A 19,701-nucleotide genomic window follows, 5' to 3' on the forward strand; every position below is an offset into this window, starting at 1 on the left:
ATTAAAGAAGTGAATTAATGAGTTATTAAAAGATACTTTATGTCTTAATTTTATAGAACTCTTCTTAACTGTATTAGTTATTTATTTTGACATGTACAAAGATCACCATAATGACCCCTGTTACTCTGAATTTTTTTAAAAGGCCATTTATAATTGCAACAATTAGGATTATAGTGCAATACAAATAGAAAGCAGAGGTTTTTCTAGGAAGAGGGCCTAGCTTTGATATATACAAGCCTGTAACAGGTTGGTCAAAAGTGTGTGCTTTGAAAAGCAGCTTGGAGGGGTGGCTGGGTGGCTCAGTTGGTTGAACGTCCAACTTTGGCTCAGGTCATGATCTCACAGCTTGTGAGTTCGAGCCCCGCGTCAGGCTCTGTGCTGACAGCTCAGAGCCTGGGGCCTGCTTCGGATTCTGTGTCTCCCTCTCTCTCTGCCCCTAACCCACTTGCATTCTGTCTCTGTCTCTCTCAAAAATAAATAAACATTAAAAAAAGAAAAGCAGCTTGGTTCCTCAAGCAAGCAAAGGTCAATATGGTGCTGTACGATCAGTCATCTGATAGCCACTGATCCTGTATTATGGGCTAAGAACAGTGACTCACAATTACAAGATCAAGAGTGTCCTCTTAAAAGTTTTGTAGGACTCCCAAGGCCAAGTTTGACTAATTACTTTTGTGTAAATTGGTTGCCAGTTTAACAGACCTCCAACCATTTGTCCTTGGGGCATCTTGATTGGTTTGGAGACTTATGAAGTCTGTGCCTCTATCTGTTCTTTCTGAAGCACTTCCCTATACATTCAGCAACACAAGACAATTCAAGCAAAAATACACGATACGAGGGCTTTGTATGAATTGTCAAGCAAGAAGGCAAAGCAAGCAGCCAAAGCATAAAGATATTAATAACAAAAATATTTACTAAATGGTATACCTCCAAACCAAAAGTTCTAATAACCTTATACAAAAGTTAGGTCTAATTATAAAATGAGTTCACTTCCAAAACTGAAGGTTGAATTGCCCTATACAAAGACTTTGAACTGATGACCTTATATGAAGACCTAGTGGGTCTTTGTAACAAAAATCCTAGAATAACAAATTAATCAGCAACAAGAAGCTCAGTGAAACAAATCAGAACTCTAAGTAAGACCATTGTTGAGACACATTCACCTGGCAGTAAATTTGAAGGACAAATGGAATTTTGGAACAAGGGACAAGGAGAATGCACCTGTTAGTCTGAGGGTATCAGAGACTGCTGCCAAGTGAGAGTATTCAAAATTATCTCAGCGGGGCTTCCAGAACTGTCAAAGGATGACACCATCACTCAAATCTGGTACAAAAGCCAAAGCTGAATTTATTGCTTTGTTAAGTAAAAGAGCTATGCTGGTGAGGCTTAGTCTCACTGAGCAAAGTCAACTAAAGATTATACATAGGGTTTAGGAGTGTGTTTTGGAGTTGCGTGGTTTCCAGAGGCAAGAACAGGTTGATGTCAGTTTTAGAATATTTGTCATTGTTGAATACAGAAGCATGTTTTGTGTTGGCTATAGAGGGGAGAAATGGATGCACATCAGCCTCAGTGAATTTTCTGGAGTGATTCTTCCATTAAGTATGAAGCTTTCACTGATTGGTTGGCTTTCAGTGGGCTGTTGATTGAAGTGACTTGTTAGTTAGATGGGTTTAAAACAAGTTCTAAACCTTGTTTCATTGTTCTCTGAAACTGAAACTGGAGCTGAAATTTGTTGATTACATGGTTAAAAACCAGTTCAGGTATTTACTGACTACATGGTTCTAGAACAGCTAGTCTTTTCCTGGGGATGGGGCTGGTAGGTATCTATAGCTAGCTTATATCAATTCATGCGAACTAATTAGTAAATATTCAGGAATGATATAAGCCAACTATTAAACTGCTAATAGCTTAAAATCAGTGATATTGGGCATGTTTACACCACAGAAATGGCCAAATGCTACAAAATCAAGTCATTTGGAGAGTCAGTTTACCAGGACATCACTGGACGAGAGCATTAGGCATGGAACTTACGAATTTAATACTATAGACAGGTAATAGATTCCTGATTTGAGAAAATAAGACTTCATATTTGATCCTATTCTACACATGGTCCTCATTATATTGACTTAGGGAGATGGCCAGTGAAACAAACCAAAAAATGAAACTAAAATTTCCCAAGAAAAATGCAAAATATAGCCAAATCCACATACTTGGCTTCATTGATCCTGGGTTATGAAGCTCTGTTTTGTAAAAGTTCCTTCCTAGCTAATCTCTATTTTCAAAATACATGTTTAGGTAGAAATATTCTGAATACAAATTACTATATTTCATTTTGAGAAAAATGGGCATCTGTTATAGACAGTGGACTATTTAAAGATCATGGGTAGGGGTATTTTTATTTTTTAAAAAATTTTTAATTTTTAAATTTTATTTTATTTTAGAGAGAGAGCAAGTGAACAGGGAAGAGGGGCAAAGGAAGAGAGAGAGAATCTCAGGCAGGCTCCAAGCCCAATGTGGGGCTTGATCCCATGACCCTGGGATCACTACCTGAGCTGAAATCAAGAGTTAGATGCTTAATTGACTGAGCCACCCAGGCGACCCATTAAAATATTTTATTTTTAAGTAATGTCTATACCCTAAGTGGGCTCGAACTCAACTTCGAAATCGGGAGTCACATGCTCACTGACTGAGCCAGCCAGGGGCCCCAGAAGTATTTTTAAACTCTCCTCTCCACAAAAATCTCTCCTTCCCCACAAGAATCCCCAAAATGAAAAAAAGAAAGGAGAGTTTCCACTTTGTGAAACAAGACTATCCATAACTCAAACTGAGAAGTGTCCCTGGTTTCAGGACAGGAGATGTGAGCCAAGGATTTTATATCCAGCAAAATTGACTTTCAAATAGAAAATCACAACTGTTACAACGGGTCACAAACTTATCAACATGTAAGAATGCAAAGAATATTGTTCTCATGAGCCCTTAATGAGAAAGCTACTGAAGAATGAACTTCAGATAAGCAAAGATGACATAATTTCACCAAAGGAGAGATAATCATAAACTATGTGCCTCCTGATGGAAGAGCACTCTGCCAAAGAAATAAAACCTGAGATCAAGGCTCTGTCTCCAGCTGCCAATTTGCAGAAATCCAGAAGAAAAAAGAGCATGTTGAACTGCCGGTGAATATGCAGGGTCCACGTTGTGGGAAACTCTACATGGTCATGTAGAATTTATGGTTAAATTCCTAGGTTCTTTAACAGATAAAGTAAGGAGGAAGAACCCATCGATTAAAAGAGAATTAAGAGACAGGTCAACAAATTTTAATAAGCAAGATTAAAAATTCAGTTAAAAACTCAGAAGATACAAACTTTTAGAAAGATCATTTAAAGATAGCTAATTTCATAAAAATTATTAATTTTTTCTCAATTTCCTGAATTTTTACTAAAACTAAAATTTGAAGCATCTTTTTTTGTTTTAAGTTTATTTATTTATTTTGAGAGAGAGAGGGAGAGAGCGAGAATCTCAGGCAGGCTCTGCAGTGTCAGCACAGAGCCCTGTGTGGGGCTTGAACTCACGAACCCTGAGATCATGACCTGAGCTGAAATCAAGAGTTGGACGCTTAAGTGACTGAGCCTACCCAGGTGCCCTGAAGAGTATCTCTTAATTTAACTTATAAAAGCATGATTTTATCAGACCTCAGATTGTAAACTACAGTATATGTTTTATACTTACTGTTGAGGCAGTACAACAAGGTTTTGAAGTAACCCAAGTTTAACCTGTTCTATGTCTGTGTGCCTTTGGCCAAGTCACTTAATGTCAGGTGGAGGTGATTTTTATATATCTCTTGTGAAAAGAGTCACAAATTATAACCTATCTCTTAGCTGTTGCAGGAATGCATGAAATATGTGCATAATTCGTGATATTGTGGTTGCCATATGATAGGCACTCAAACGAAAGCTACAATTACTTTGGTTCCGAGTGGTCTGGGGTGGGGCCCAAGAATTTTGTGCTTTTAAAAGCCTCTCAAATGATGCTAATGACTGTTCTAATTTTGGAAACACAGTCTCTGATAAAATCTTCCTGGATGTGAACAAATATTCAGCTTCAAGGATTTTTTTCAATGCATTTCTTAGTAGAAAAACTGGAAGACATCTGGGAGACTGGCAAAATAAACTATGGCCTATCAATTTCCTAAAATATGTGGCCATTAAAATAAAAATCAGATCGCTAACACAGCACTGTTCCAAATGCCTAATACATATCTCATTTAGTAGTCCTGGGAGATGGATTCCATTATTACCCCTATTTCACAGATGAGGAAAAATGTACACGGTGTTACAAATAAGTTGTGAAGCAGAGACATTTCTAAACTTTCTGTACTATTTTTTATAATAAAAAATGGCCTTGTTAGAGGACAGACTGAATTAGCTTTTTAACAGAAATTATTTCATAATCATTGAAGATGAAGCAATCAAATCATTTGCAGCCAAAAACAGTAGGGAAAAATCTATTAACAAGGTACGTTAATTATTTTTCAGGATTTGTGTGTGTGTGCTTGTGTTTTTGTCAGCTTTTTTGTATTTGTAATTTGTTATTTTTCTGATTCTAAATAAATATTCACTATCAAGCCTAATTATGTATTCTTTTTTGTATTGAGCCCTCCTCCCCCCAACAGATTGTATAAGCTTTGGGCCTCACAAAACCTGGATTCCCATCCATCTATGTAAACTGAGAGCCCCTGAAAAAGAGAATGGGACAGAAGTAGTAGAGGAAAAATATTTAAAGAGATAAAACTTTCCTCAAATAACACTTGAGTCTTCATAAAGAGCTGTCCCCAAATTGCCAAGAAGAATGCACCCCACCCCCCACAAGAGATGGGAGACAGAGGTGCCCTCAAACCGGCTGAATGGTTCTATGTCAATACAATCAGTTTGGAGGCAGCTTTCTGTTTACACTTAGTGGGAACAGGAAGGGTGATCTCATGGGGGAGAGATTGCTTGGAAACTTTCAAAGGTTTTATGTTTGCTGTTCTAATTCCATAGTGCGTTGTAGGACACTACTCATATGGTAGTAACAGTAGCACTTCATTGGTTTCCATAGGAAGCAGAGGAAGGCAATTTAAAGTCCCCATATCAATCCTTTCTTCTTCTTCTTGTTTCTCAGAGTCTGATATTTCTTGTTCGGGATTGGAGTTTCCCATACGAATTTTCATACGGAGCCGAAGGCGGCTCCAAATTCTTGGAAAAACGCCTCAAGGTTTGTTAGAAATTTAGGTGAATGAAACTTCACCAGTAGTAATCTAGAATTATTTCTGTTGAATGAGTTGCAGAATGGACATTTAGTAGATACAGTCTTATGCTTCTAGTGTCTCTACTAACTAAGATTGATATTTAATACAATGCTTTCAGAGTTACAGTTTTAAATATTATAAGTAATTATGATACAGATAGAGAATTCTTTTGTAGATATCTACAAAACAATGACTGATTCCTAAAGATAAATCTTTTAATTTGAATAATTAAATCAGTTCAAGGCTGACAGTACAAATACCTGTTTTCATTGAGGTTTAAAACAGTCTAACAGAAATATATAATTTTGAAATCCCCAAAGTCAGTCTCAGAACATTAGCAAATAGTTCAGAGAACTATTAGCAAATAGTTCAGAGAAAGTGAAATTAGAGGGTTCTCTATTTTCTGTATCAGGATAGTGCAATATTGAATCAACTGTTTATACTGAACACAGATGACAACAAATACCCGCTGAGAAAAAGTCCTTTTTGGCTTATAACTGCTTTTAGGGTGGTCGTACTATTAACTGTCAAATACATTTGAAAAAACAGGGGCAATTTAGCTTATAAATACCCACCTATTCAGACGCCTTTCTAGAATTTTAATGTATACCTACCAAGTGACAAGAGGTTGTCTTGAGTATCTCCTGAAAAGAAGGTAGGAATATCTTATGATCCATTCATGTCTCCTGTGAGTACTTTGAATTAAAATTGGAATTTATAAGAACTAGCTAGAATAAAACCCCACTAATTTGTAGTAAAAAATGGGAAGGCCCACCTGAGTTAGCATAAGAGTAAGCATTTGTTAATTGTAATAATAATGGCATATATATGCTATATGGAGATATGGCTGTTCACCCAAGACTTTATTCTTTCTTTATCAGCTTATATATTGTCATTTTTATCATTGTGGGACCAGACAGACATAGCAAATATAAGATGCTACAGAATTCTTTGGAGTTCAATTTATGTTGCAAGTAGTTTAAACTTTAGAATGATTTACTGCAGGTCTCAGGGAACCAGCATGAAGAACTACAGAATGTTCGAAAACACATCCATTCCTGTTTCACCAAAATTTCCTGTTTTCTGCTACCTCATCCTGGCTTAAAAGTAGCTACCAATCCAAACTTTGATGGAAAACTGAAAGGTGTGTTTTTTAATGAATATATACTTACATTACTTAGTCTGGTTGTACAATTGTCATTTTATCTACTGGGCTTACAGCTGCTGATTTAGGTTATCCACTTGTGTGAGGCTGATGACTAAAAAATGTCAGGAGAACTGGGAATCCTGGTCTGGTGCTGGAGCACCTTCTTGGGGAACTGTAGGATTCCATGGGTTCTAAATACGTACATGGAGAAAACAGGCAAAGTCTTGCATTCACCTAGGAGGCAGCGACTCTGCCCTTTTTGCAGAGGTTTCTACTTACATCTGTACATTGAGAAATGCTCCTTAATGTCTTCCTGTTTAATTTGCCTTATTTGCATTAGAGGAGAAAAATAGATGTCTATGTTATTGGAATGCTATATTATAAGTTATAGAATATTATGATAAGTTATAGAATTAAAGATTGAAAGAAACATTGTGTAGTTCTGAACTCAAGCTCTTTAAAAGTGCTACTAAGGAATTTAATTATAAACTATTAAAACCCTCAGTAAAAGTGAAATCCTCTTCTGGATGAGGACCAGTTGCTGAAAAATCCAGAAGCACTAGAGTGTTTTTGAAATAGTGTATTCTAATAGTATGTAATTATCTGTCAAACAGAGGCATTCCTAACATTTTAAGATTCCAAAAAATCTCAACTTGTTTAAAAAAAAGGGGTGGGGTGGGTGGAAGGGGTCTGAAGAAATAGAATTTAATAGTTCCTAATAGATATCACCAGGTCTTTAGATACTTGCTTTGTAATTCATACAAAAACATTTCTGACTTATTTACTTGTAAGGCTCGCACTGAATACACACCCCACTGAGTTCAGATATTTGCTTAATTTCCTGTGGCCTTTCTGCATCATGTCAGGGTTGGTGCGACAGTGACATTAACAAGCTTTTCAGCACAACTGTTCTCAAAGGGCTTCAAAATTAATCTTAAAAAGGGACAACATAACATGTATTCACTTTTACAGAACTGGCAGGTTTGAAAAGCAAACCTATTTTTTTCCCCGTTTCCATGGCATTTGTAGTCAGATACCTTATATTTAACTATGACAGTATCATAAATAGAATCTCACATTTCATCAGCAGTATTTCTGTACATGTTTTAAATTATCTTTATATAACAGAACAGATAGCACCAGGCACATATTAATGGAGGGATTCCAGGATCCTATCATGTCACTTGTCCCTGTCACTTACGAATTCCAACCCAGTAATGAGCACACAGACCTCTTGATACTGTGCACTTACCTAATGCCGTCAATGTGTTTTGAATAAATTACATAAAGGGTGGGCTCCCACAAGGCCCCTCTTTCTTCTCTGGAGTTGGGCAGTCGTAAACAGGCAGGGGAGGGGCAGGCCTTCAACAACAGTCCTTTATTGGGACACAAAAGTACTCTGGCTTGTTCCATTCGTGCAGTGTACAGCCACAGTTCTTAAATTAACTGATAGATTTTGCAATGAAAGAGCTCAGGGAGAGAGTTGAAGACAACACACACAGGTATAGAACCCCCACCCCCCTTTTTTTAAGTTTATTTTCAGAGAGACAGAGACAGCGTGAGCAGGGGAGAGGCAAAGAGAGAGGCAGAAAGAGAATCCCCAGCAGGCTGTGCGCTGCCAGCACAGAGCCCGATATGGGGCTTGAACTCGTGAACTGTGAAGTCATGACCTGAGCCAAAGTCAAGTCGGACACCTAACCGACCGAGCCACCCGGGCGCCCCACGAACCCCACTTTTTTAAGCAGATTTGTTTCTCATCAAATTGTACATATATGTCTAAATATGTACTAACCTACACAATTGTTTTACAGGTACCCCAAAATTATGAGTTTACCAAAGTGGCTAGCCTGAGAGAAAAAAAAAAATGAAAGCAGCTTCAGGTGCCCATCAAAATTGCATTTTGATGAGGCTTTCTAGGACACCTGCTGAATCTCTCTGTGTGCCAAAATGTTCTTCTTAGCCTCAGTTTCTCCTTGGGTAGTTTTGAAAGTCAGCTATCTACATTGCTTTTCCATCCCATCCTGAATCTTGTAATTCAATGTGAGTTCTATCTGGGATGTCTTGTCCACTGGCTATGCTGCTCTCCAGAAGGCTGGCATCTGAATAACCACTTTCTTCCTCTACGGAAGAAATGTCTCTAAATAAACAGTTGTGCAAAAATTGTTCTCTGATGATAGTTCCCACATACTCTTTCATAAACTTACAGAAGTACTTTCTAGTTCATTATCAGCAGTAATAATTGTTATAATTACTATTCATGGTCCCTCACTACTGAAAATGTTATCTTACCATTTCCTCTGTTATGTGAAATTTATGATACTATGATTAAATTTAGCTGCTATTAATTTAGTGGCTTCCCACATAGGAAATCAAAAGGATCAGGTTCATTCCTGCTGCATTCAGACAGTTCTTTCCAAGTGCCCACCGAATACCTCTCCTGACATAGTCAGTCTAACCTTTCAATTAACAAGGAGTTACTTTTTTTGTTTTTTTGTTTGTCTGTTTGTTTTCTTGAGATTCCTCTGGGTTATGGTACCACATGTAGAACGGCCAGGCAAACCACATCATAAATTGTGGAGATGCATTCTTAGCAGCTTCAGTTAGAGTTCAGGAAGTGTAGCCAAACACTATTGCAAGGTAATGGTTTTTTAAGAAGCTGTTTCTAATGAACTGTCAGTCAGGTAATCCTGAGATCTCTTTCTTGGTTGACTTACACAGCAGTGCCACACCAGTGCATCTGCCCCACAGAGTTCTTTTACAGCATCTTATCATGTCCCCAGTTGTGGCAGATAACCACTTTGGCCTAGCCCCTGAATTCCCGGCAGAGTTTTACTCCGGTGGCAAAGATTATTGAAGGAATGGTAAAGACAGAACAGCATCCCCAGTAACGGTCTCCCCACACATATTTGTTTGAATACTTGGAGTGGGTCAGAGCTAATTAGCACACCTCTGTAAACTGACCTGAACTGGGCTGCCGATATTCTGGGTCATGTGTGTACTGTGTTGAACTGATAGTGTTAGCAAGAGCTCACCACTGCGTATGTTGTGAACCTTTGGTTTGTGTTATCTGAATCCAGAATTGGGATATCTGGTATTGGTCTCAGTGAGAACAAAGACTATGGCCAGTGCCATCTTCAGAACGCATTTTTAATCCAAATATGCGGTTATATGCTGGCTGCTTTAATGATAATTACCACACCTGCTGGTGCATGAGATACAGGTGTATCTTATTTCATCCCAATTTTATAAGGGAGTGGGTGGGGAGTGGAATTTAAGTACATGCGTTAGAAGTGATTTTAAAGTCATTTTAAAATGAGAAAGTTTGTTTCATACAGAAATTCGGGAAGAATTCATACATTCTAGGTATATAGGAATATTTTACAAATGCTAAAAAAAAAAAAAAAAAAAAAACCTAAGGTGATAAGCAGAGAAGAAAACCTACTGGTATCAGTGAATACAGATGCATGTGGTAACATAATACAGACACCAGTATTGTTAGTGAATATTGGTACCTGAAAAGCAAACCGCAATAATAACTGAATAAATACATTTGAATAAATCTATATATAATACAAAGCAAAATTATGAGTAAGAATTGGTACAATGCAACAGCAAAATACATTTGAATAAACACCTATACAAGTACTCATAAAAGATTGGACACTACAATTTCAAAGGTATACAAAACCTGAAATAAAGGAAGTCTGAAGGATTTCCAACAGTATGCTCATGCATCTCGTAAAGGCAGCAAGCAAGAGAAGAAAAGCATGAATTCTTATGTAAACTAGTATTTCAGTGTATAGTGGGGTTGTAGTAACACGCAAGGAAAATGCAAACACAAACACATGGTTTGAATCTTTATTCTTAAGACCTCAGAAATCACCAGTCCCAAAGCCTGAAAGCTCAGTGATGCTGCTTAAATTCAGATTTTTAAAAATTGTAGGCAGTTATTACATTTACTTAGATATCAAATCTCTGGCCATATCTTGCTTTTTATGTAGGTGTATTTTTCTATATCTTTTGAAATGATTTAGAAATTATCACTATGTTCAAAAGACTTCTCTGAATATGTATTTTCTATATTACTTTGCTAAATACGTAATGTTAAGCTTGAACCTAATGCCGTAACATGGATTATGTGTCATCAGTTGTCCTAAACATGATAGGTGAACAACTCAGACATCCTGATTTGCCTCCATGGCCTTTTCTTGCCATGTTATTTTGTATGGGCGAATTTCATCACCAAATGTTGCATCACCATCACTGTCTTTCTGAACTTGAGTACTAATTAACAGACCTTATTCAGTTCTGTACACTTTTCATAAGGTGGGCACGCTAAAAACAGAGCAATTTTTGCATACATTTTCTGGCAGGAATACATCTTATAAACCAGTGAGTATCTGGCCTTTTTCCCATTTATGAGTCTGTATACATAAAACCACCAACAAACTCATCAGAATACATGAAATGTGGTTATGTGAATGGGATGTAAAATATTTGTTTAAAGTTTAACATCAAGAAAGCTACTTTATGGGTGGAAGATAAATATGTAGTTGAAGTAAAGAACAGCAGTTTAGGCAAGGAGGATCACTCATCCAAGAAAAGTGGGTTTTGGGAATTGCTTAGATGATGGCAAAGTGAGTGATGGCTTTATCACTGGGGAAGAAGTAGACAAAATCAAGAATGTTTTATTTATTGTATGCCTTGGAGGACTTGGATTGGATTTTTAAAATAATGATGAATGTGCTTTTACTTGTAGAAATAGATGATGAATTCATCAAAAACTTGAAAATACTCATTCCTTGGCTACTTAGTCCTGAGAGCCTAGATATTAAAGAGATCAATGGGAACAAAATCACCTGCCGAGGTCTGGTGGAGTACTTCAAGGTATGACTCTCATTTCTAGAGCATTGTTTTGGAATGCAGTTCCTACTTGAAACAAACAAAAAAGTATAGACTCTGTAATATAGGGGCAAACCTAGGAGGAATCTATAAAAATGAGAAAAAATCATTAGACTCCCAAGAGTAGCTTGCTTTCTGAAATTAAAATTTTAAAACTCTTAGTGTTAACTTTATCTTGAGAGAAATATATTTTTGAAATATAAATATGAGAGTTGGTAAAGTCTGTTTTTTGTGGGGGGAGGAGGTGTTTCTCGAGGTCCATAACATGTAGTCCTCAGTCATGACCTATGCTGAATCTTACCTTCATTCTGAAGATTCTTCCGAAGGGGCTATCCTTTACCTTTCTACTAGAGAAAATTCCTCCACATTTCCTGTCTCTGCACCATGGGCCGATGTAAAGTGGAATAACTTTAAATTTGTGTTTATTTTTTAGCTCAGGTAGCACCGAATACTACACTTTTTTTTTTTAACCAACCACATACATATTGGGGAATTTCAGTAATCAATCTCATTTGTGGAGTGATGCTCCAAGGACTAAACTATTTTTAAAATTCACATTTTTGTCATTAAAAATACTTCACATATCTCCTGTGTGATTATTTACCTTCATCACTCTTAGCAATTAATGAGATGTTATTTATCTATCTAAAATTTGAATTCTTATTGTGCATAACACTATGGAAGAGCTTAGAAGTTAGTAGGAGGTTAAGGACCCTTACAGAAATCAGATATTCCATAAAGCTGACGACAGCAGCAGGTACAAATTCCTGTGAGTAAATGAAAAAGAAAGGTTACTCCTAGCAAGGGATCTGAGAAGGTTTTAGAGAAGGGGGCAGTGACTTAAGTCTTCAAGAAGGGTAGGATTGGCCAAGTAGAGTTGGATGAAAGGGCCACTTCAGGAAAAGGGAACAGGGACTAAGAAAGGGGGAATTAACACATGAGAAAGATAATAGTTCCCCAAACTGTCAAGACTTTAGACCTTCGAGTACAATTTCACAGAGTTTGAGAAATAGTGAATGGAATTACTTGAACATGAGTCTCTCTTTTTCTTTTCATTTTTTTAGGCTTATATAAAGATCTATCAAGGTGAAGAATTACCACATCCCAAATCCATGTTACAGGTATTTATTCATCAAGAGGCGTGACATTTTTAAAAATACTTGTTACTAAAGCTAAGCTTTCCTTAGCTTTAGCCTATGCTAAGCTAAAGATATGCTCCAATCCAGCCGTCAGTAATTGCCAAATAAACATGGTGGAATGATTTATTGGAAGGTTATTTTTCTGTTAACTACTGTTTGTGTGTTCAGCTAAACAGTGTTGTATACACATAGAGGAGCTTCACTTGTGCTGACTATACAAACACTTTTTTTTTTTTAAGTTTATTTATTTTGAGAGAGACAGACTGCAAGTTGGGGTGGGGGTGGGCAGAGAGAGGGGGAGAGAGAGAATCCCAACAGGCTCCACACTGCCAGCACAGAGCCCAAAGGGGCTCAAACTCATGAAACTGTGAGGTCATGACCTGAGCCGAAACCAAGAGTCAGATGCTTAACTGACTGAGCCACCCAGGCACCCCAACATACACTTTAGACCAAAGAGTTCTCATTCTCTTTGTACAAAATTAGTTTGGAAAATAGACTCATATTGTGGTTTAGATTCACACATGTTAACAAGTAGAAAAGCAGGTCCAGGTTTTTAAACAAGTGGTCTCTATAAATAAACATTTAAGGAAGGAGAAATTAGCTTTTTCTTTATTAAAAAAAATTAAGTTGTTAATAGTTCCTTTTTGTCAGTGATCAATTGTTCTATCAGTATCAATCTTTAAACCTAAGACATATTTATATATATATTAGTACAGATAAAATGCACTGTATATTATTTCCCATGTGTTTGGGTTTATAAATTTCCCCCCACATTTGGTGAGAGGGTTGAAAATATTTTTTAAGAAGAAAATTCTTCCAAATGAAAATTCAGTTTTAGAACTGTGACTTAGTAAATTTCTGTTTTATGTATTTTGAAATTTTAATTTTACCAGCTTTTAAAAATGTAGTGGAAATACTTCAATACTTTCAAATTATTTCATGACCTTGTGTTCTTGTACATTTCTTGCACATGATACTCAGAAATGAGAATTGCCTGTGAGAGTTTAATAAATATGAATTCCATTTTACATCATATTTTGTACTTTGTCCAAAGGCCACAGCAGAAGCTAACAATTTAGCGGCCGTAGCAACTGCCAAGGATACATACAACAAAAAGATGGAAGAGGTAAGAATTAAATAATATTTTAAATTATGTTTTAAATAAAATCAGTATTTCTTCCATGAGATCATTCTTTTTTTTCTTCCAAGTTGTACCGTCTACAAAGAAGTGGTTTTAACTTCTGCTTTCTCAGCCTATGTTTATCACATTTCTATTTATTATATTCCTAAAGTATTTTTTAGGAAAGGAACACTATGTAGGCATAGTGTTAAAACACTTTTTACAAAACATAGTGTTAAAACGTATTTTAGATGTGTTCTCTCTATATCAGAGACACTTTTCTTATTTATTTATTTTTTGGCCATTTCTTCCCACTATTTATAAGTTCTAGTGACTAATATAATGTGCTACCATCTCCACTACACTTCCCTTCTTGCAACAATTCTAGTATTTCTATCTTAACTATAAAAAACTGTTAGGAAAAAAGAAATTAAGCCTCAAGGGCCAATATTTCTACATACTATATTTCCTCTTTTTAACATTCCGAATTTGGGTGCATCGAATAATTACTGTATATACCTACTAATTGGATAGGTTTTTTCCCTCTGAAAATGTTCTATGATAAAGATTACATCCAAAGTAGCTGGAGTCTTAAGAGTCAAGAGAAATACAGTATATGGAATAGTGTTCACACCATACCTAAACGGTACTTAGAGTATGTACTTAGTATGCTTTATATAGTTAAATCTCAAAAAACCAAAGTGAAAGGTATGGGTAACTGAGATTTCCCTTGTAACTTTTGAAAAAACTGCAAATGTGGTCCAAGAACATTTAATATGCTTTCATTTGGTCTCTTGAAGAAAATACTGAAAGGGCTCCATTCAAACAAAATCAGTAAAACTGCCAAAGAACATGTTTTTCATAATTTTACTTTAGAGTTTTATAGCACTACTCATTGTTTTAAGCTAAACCTCATTGGTTAAAAATACTTCAGTGTAGTTAGAATAAATTTCCTAGAAGAACTTGTATATAAGTAGTTTATTTGAATTTGGATTCATTCTGTGAATGAACTCAGTTTGCAGTTCACTTTGCATCATGCGTTTTCATCTTGAGGAACTTGGATTAAGTCTTGGATATTCTTTCCCAGGTGAAAAAGAGAATAAAAATTAAGAATGGCTTTATATAAGTCACCTATAAAGTACCGGTCCCACTTACAGTGATGCCTGATAATGGAGGGTGCAAATGTGGGTTGACAAAACATAAAAGTAGACACCTTCCGTGTTCTAACAAATTCATCTAGCTAAGTGGAAGATTTTGACACAGTTGTGAATTTTACTCTGCATTGCATAAATGGCACTTCTCTATCTGATACAGATTTGTGGTGGCGACAAACCATTTCTGGCACCTAATGACCTACAGACCAAACATTTGGAGCTTAAGGAAGAATCTGTGAAGCTATTCCGAGGGGTGAAGAAGATGGGTGGGGAGGAATTTAGCCGGCGTTACCTGCAACAGCTGGAGAGTGAAATAGATGAACTTTACATCCAGTATATCAAGCACAATGATAGCAAAAATATCTTCCATGCAGCTCGTACCCCAGCCACACTGTTTGTCGTCATCTTTATCACTTACGTGATTGCTGGTGTGACTGGATTCATTGGCTTGGACATCATAGCTAGCCTATGCAATATGATAATGGGACTGACTCTTATCACCCTGTGTACCTGGGCATACATCCGGTACTCTGGAGAATACCGAGAGTTGGGGGCTGTAATAGACCAGGTGGCTGCAGCCTTGTGGGACCAGGTAGGAATACATTTCATCCTTTTCAACTAATTTCGGCACACTTTTGAATGCCATCTGTTTACCAGACACAGTGTAAGATGTTGGAAATAAACAGGTGAAAATGACTTGGGCCCCAGTCTTCGTGGGCTTTAAAATCGGTCAGGATGGCCAGATACAAACTGTAATACAATATGTGAAGTCCCACACAACTGTTTCCCAGTTAGCATTTCAGTATTTTCAAATATCCATGGATTAGGCAGTGGTTTTTTACTTTTTGTCCTAAAAGTTAAAGATGTTAAGCACAGCTGAATTTTTTTGAGCCGATTGTTACTTGTTTATGTGTTAAGATTACTTCATACTTAAAACCCATCATTTGGCTAGAGTTGGCTTGGTTAGGGGTGTATGTGAACCACTGTCCTAAGTTGTTGTATCACTGTCTCTTTTAGTATAATCTCCTGAAAGCAAGATCTGATTACTTTAGATTGTCTCTATTTGAGCTAGACATTTGTACCGGGCCACAGGAGTCCAGGTCAAACTCTGGATCAGCTGCTGATCGGTTGGTTGTCCTTTATGTTTCAATTAACCATAACCTAGAGAGTCAGGGTCACTGTGGTCTGTTGTTCAAATAACTGATTATGGGTAGGGAAGACAATAATAAACACACCTAGAATAATAATGAACTCACTCTGTCATCCTGGAAGGGTCTTCAGTACCTCATGAAAATTTAGGGGCATTTAGTGAAGCTAAAATAGAGATTGTTCATAGAATTCTGGAGTTAAGACTTTTGAACATTTATGTTCTGCAGGTAGTAATGGCTACAATTATTCCAGCATTTATACTTACATATACTCTTTAGAATTGTAACTAATGAATTTACCATGTGCCTTTGAAGAATCTAGCTAAAATAAACTAATGGTCGCACTGTGGGTAAAGAATGAATGGATCCTCTGACCCACGGTCTCAAATAGCTCCTCAACCTCAGAAGAGTGAAGAGGGGCTATTTGAGGTCAATTCCAAGGCCCTCCTAGAACATGATGCTGAGCCCTATGAGGAATATAGAATTGGGTTCGTCAAAAAATTCAGATAAAATATATAATCTGAACTAAAAATATTTGCAGGAGTATTTGTTCTTAAATGCTCATAAATATTGTAAAGAGTTGAATTATCATAATGCTATTAATGAAGCAGGATATATACTTTTCTTTTTTCCCTTTTAAACTGCCTTGCCACAGGGAAGTACAAATGAGGTAAGTTGAATTTTTTTAATTAAGAGCTATATATTTATAAAATTTACAATGTTCTTATTTTGTAAACTAGCCATTAATGGATATCTCAATATAGATTAGAAAATCTCTGGTGACAACTGCTGTGTTCTAAGATTCACAATTTTAACTATGAATTTTTAACATGGTTTTAAATCTATTCCAGACATCTTATGTGATTTGATCTGCATGTGAAACAGAGTGTTGATGATCAGGAATATGATGTGTTGTGTTGTTTCCTGAATGTGTAGAAAATTTTGAAAGAATTTTTTAAATGTTTAATATTAGAGAGAGAGCATGTGCACACACAGACGCGTGAGGGAGTGAAGGAGGGGTAGAGAGAGAGGGAGAGAGAATCCTAAGCAGGCTCCATGCTGTCAGCACGGAGCCTGATACCACGGGGCTGGCTCTCATGAACTGTGAGATCATGACCTGAAATGAAATCAAGGATTGGGTGCTCAACCAACTGAACCGCCCAGGTTCAAACCGCCCAAATCTCCAAATTCTGCAGTTACAACATTGTGTATTTTGTTCTCCTGGGAGTGCAACAAAATACAGTTAGGAATCTTGAGGAAACTTAATTAGTAGAGAGTATTTAAATGGAACTACAACCTTTAGAAGTTGTTTTTAATTTTGGCTTTTGAGTGACCGTTACCTTTACCACTGTAAGCAGGTTCCGGGCCAGTGTGCAGTGTAACTTTCTTAGCATACCTCAGACAGGACCTGTAAGTTGTTCATATCTCCTGCACATGGGCAAAACTCTGTGTCTGAGGAAAGAATCTGAGCTTGCAGGAAGGAATCATTTGTTACATAAGAAAAACGATCTCTGTGGAGTTATTCTGGTCATTATCTTCAGGAAGCAAAACTGATCTTAACGAGAGATAGCACATAATTCTTTCCTCAGTTTCTGCTGTTACATGTAACTGAAGTATGTCCTCTAATTAATATCAATGACACATTTAATACAGGTCAATAAAGAATCATTTTATATAAAATTCAGTAAAACAAATTCATTAAAAAATAAAAGCAATCTAAGCTTTTAAGAGAACACGGATTAAATTGAATGTTAGACTCTAATATGATAGATCTAGGGCAACACCATTTATGCATTTATACCCATATGCATTCATAAAACTGATGGTATTACTTAGACTTAAGAAAACAGCCATAGAGACTTCAAAAAGATAAAAAAAAAAATAATGGGATTTCCTGGGCATTGGTTACTATTTAGAGGATATCAAGCTTTTACCCAGCTTTTAAAAATATTCAGACTCAAGGGTTGCCTGGGTGGCTCATTCGGTTAAGCATCCAACTTCGGCTCAGATCATGATCTCACCGGTTTGTGGGTTTGAGCCCCATGTTGGGCTCTGTGCTGACAGCTCAGAGCCTGGAGCCTGCTTCAGCTTCTGTCTCTCTCTCTACCTCTCTCCCCTCCTCACCCTCTCTCTCAAAAAGAAATGAATATTAAAAATACATATTAAAAATATTCAGATTCTTTACAGACCAGAATTACATCAATAAGTTGGTTTTAACTGGGTGTTCAATATGTGAAAGTGCGAGGGGGGAATGAATCTTAGACATTTGCTGAGGGGGAAAAAGGACAAAAATATTTATGGACACTTATGTAAAGCAGTATGTAAAAATTCCTATGATTCAAACACTGTTGACACAAAGAACAATCACAGTTTTAATGAGCAAAGGCTTTCTGAGGTAATGCTTCTGAAAAACGTTTTGTAAGATATAAACCAAGTAAGGGAAACAAGGCAAAAGAGCATGTTTAACTGAAGGATCCCAGTGGCAAGGGGAGGGCAACATGTGCTTATTTACATGACCGTATCAGGAAATAATGGAAAATAAAAATGGCCCCATTCTGGAAAACCTGTAAGGAAGCCAGAGAGCAAGTGACCTACCTGTGTATAATAAAGCATCTATTGGCAGTCAGAGGTTATGAGCTCCTCTAATTCCTCCCAAACTGATAATATGAACAATATGAGTTCCCAACACATATCTCAACTGAAGCACAGTGTTTAGGAAGCTCTGCTCCAAAAGGTGTGCACGGTAAAAGGAAATGCAGTCTGAGAATAAAACATTTACCACAAAGATCAATCCACAAAAGCAAAAACGCATACACAGTGGAGAGGTGAAGATACTTTTGAGTTCTAAGATTATTAGTTATGAATTTATATCTTATATAGATTAAAGATCTAAAGATTCCACATTTAGCATACTAAATTTTATATAGTACCATAAACTAATTACACTAAAAAGGAAAAATTTTATATCTCTGTTTATACTCTTGATTCTTATATTTCTAGGCTTTATACAAGCTTTACAGTGCAGCAGCAACCCACAGACATCTGTATCATCAAGCTTTTCCTGCGCCAAAGTCAGAATCTACTGAACAATCAGAAAAGAAGAAAATTTAATCTAAATTTTTAGAAATACAGGTGCATGACCAACTGTCAGTTAAATACTCAGTTTTCTGTCTCCATGCAAACATTCAAAGTGCTTCTATCAGGACAGAGTAAAATACCAAGCTCCTCTGAGAACTTCGAAATGGTTTAGTTTACTTCAGTGTTTAATAAGCAGATGTATGTATGCATGGTTATATCACTTTGTTAACATGTACAGTTTCCTGATTTTGTCTTCAAATATGCTGTTATAATTTCAAGTATTTGTCTATTTATGATGACAGTACATGTGTTCTGCTTGAATTTATTAAATTCTACTACTGGGTTATAATTAAACCATGTAGTAATATTACTCCATGTTTGGATATGCTCATTTAATTTCCACAGAATTTAAAACTTATTTTCCATAGTCATCCATTTAATCATAGCATCATAACTCAGCAGGCTCATAACTCAGCAGGCTTGATTCAATCTATGTCATCTTCTATATACCATGAGCTTTTATTTTTAAAGACATTTCAAAGAGCTTTTCAGTTGCTTTATCAATAACTAAATACTGCTTCTTTTATATTATGATTTAACATAGAATATAAACTTCTGGATCAAAATGCACAAAAAAATAATCACTTTGTATATGTACTTGAGTTTCACTGCATTGTATATTTTTTCATTTGGTACACAAAGAAATGTATTCTTCATAGGTTTATTCTTTTA

At 36.4% G+C, this 19,701-nt stretch overlaps 1 protein-coding gene across 3 annotated transcripts in view; it reads left to right on the plus strand.

Annotated features, from left to right (window-relative positions):
• The window catches only part of ATL1 (atlastin GTPase 1), a 71,450-nt gene extending 52,106 nt beyond the window's left edge, over positions 1-19,344 (plus strand). For 2 of the 3 annotated variants that reach the window (XM_060619815.2, XM_060619817.2), the window contains 8 exons: positions 5,155-5,247; positions 6,287-6,425; positions 11,188-11,315; positions 12,395-12,451; positions 13,524-13,595; positions 14,904-15,335; positions 16,547-16,561; positions 18,892-19,344. In XM_060619815.2, coding sequence (XP_060475798.2) covers positions 5,155-5,247; positions 6,287-6,425; positions 11,188-11,315; positions 12,395-12,451; positions 13,524-13,595; positions 14,904-15,335; positions 16,547-16,561; positions 18,892-19,002 — 1,047 coding nt within the window. In that variant the 3' untranslated portion in view covers positions 19,003-19,344. The remainder of the gene's footprint in view (positions 1-5,154; positions 5,248-6,286; positions 6,426-11,187; positions 11,316-12,394; positions 12,452-13,523; positions 13,596-14,903; positions 15,336-16,546; positions 16,562-18,891) is intronic. The other variant, XM_060619816.2, reaches the window with a different exon arrangement.
• Positions 19,345-19,701: the final 357 nt, after the last annotated feature.

The sequence above is a fragment of the Panthera onca genome, chromosome B3 (genome assembly GCF_046562875.1).
Source record: "Panthera onca isolate mPanOnc1 chromosome B3, mPanOnc1 haplotype 2, whole genome shotgun sequence".
Taxonomy (NCBI): Eukaryota; Metazoa; Chordata; class Mammalia; order Carnivora; family Felidae; genus Panthera; species Panthera onca.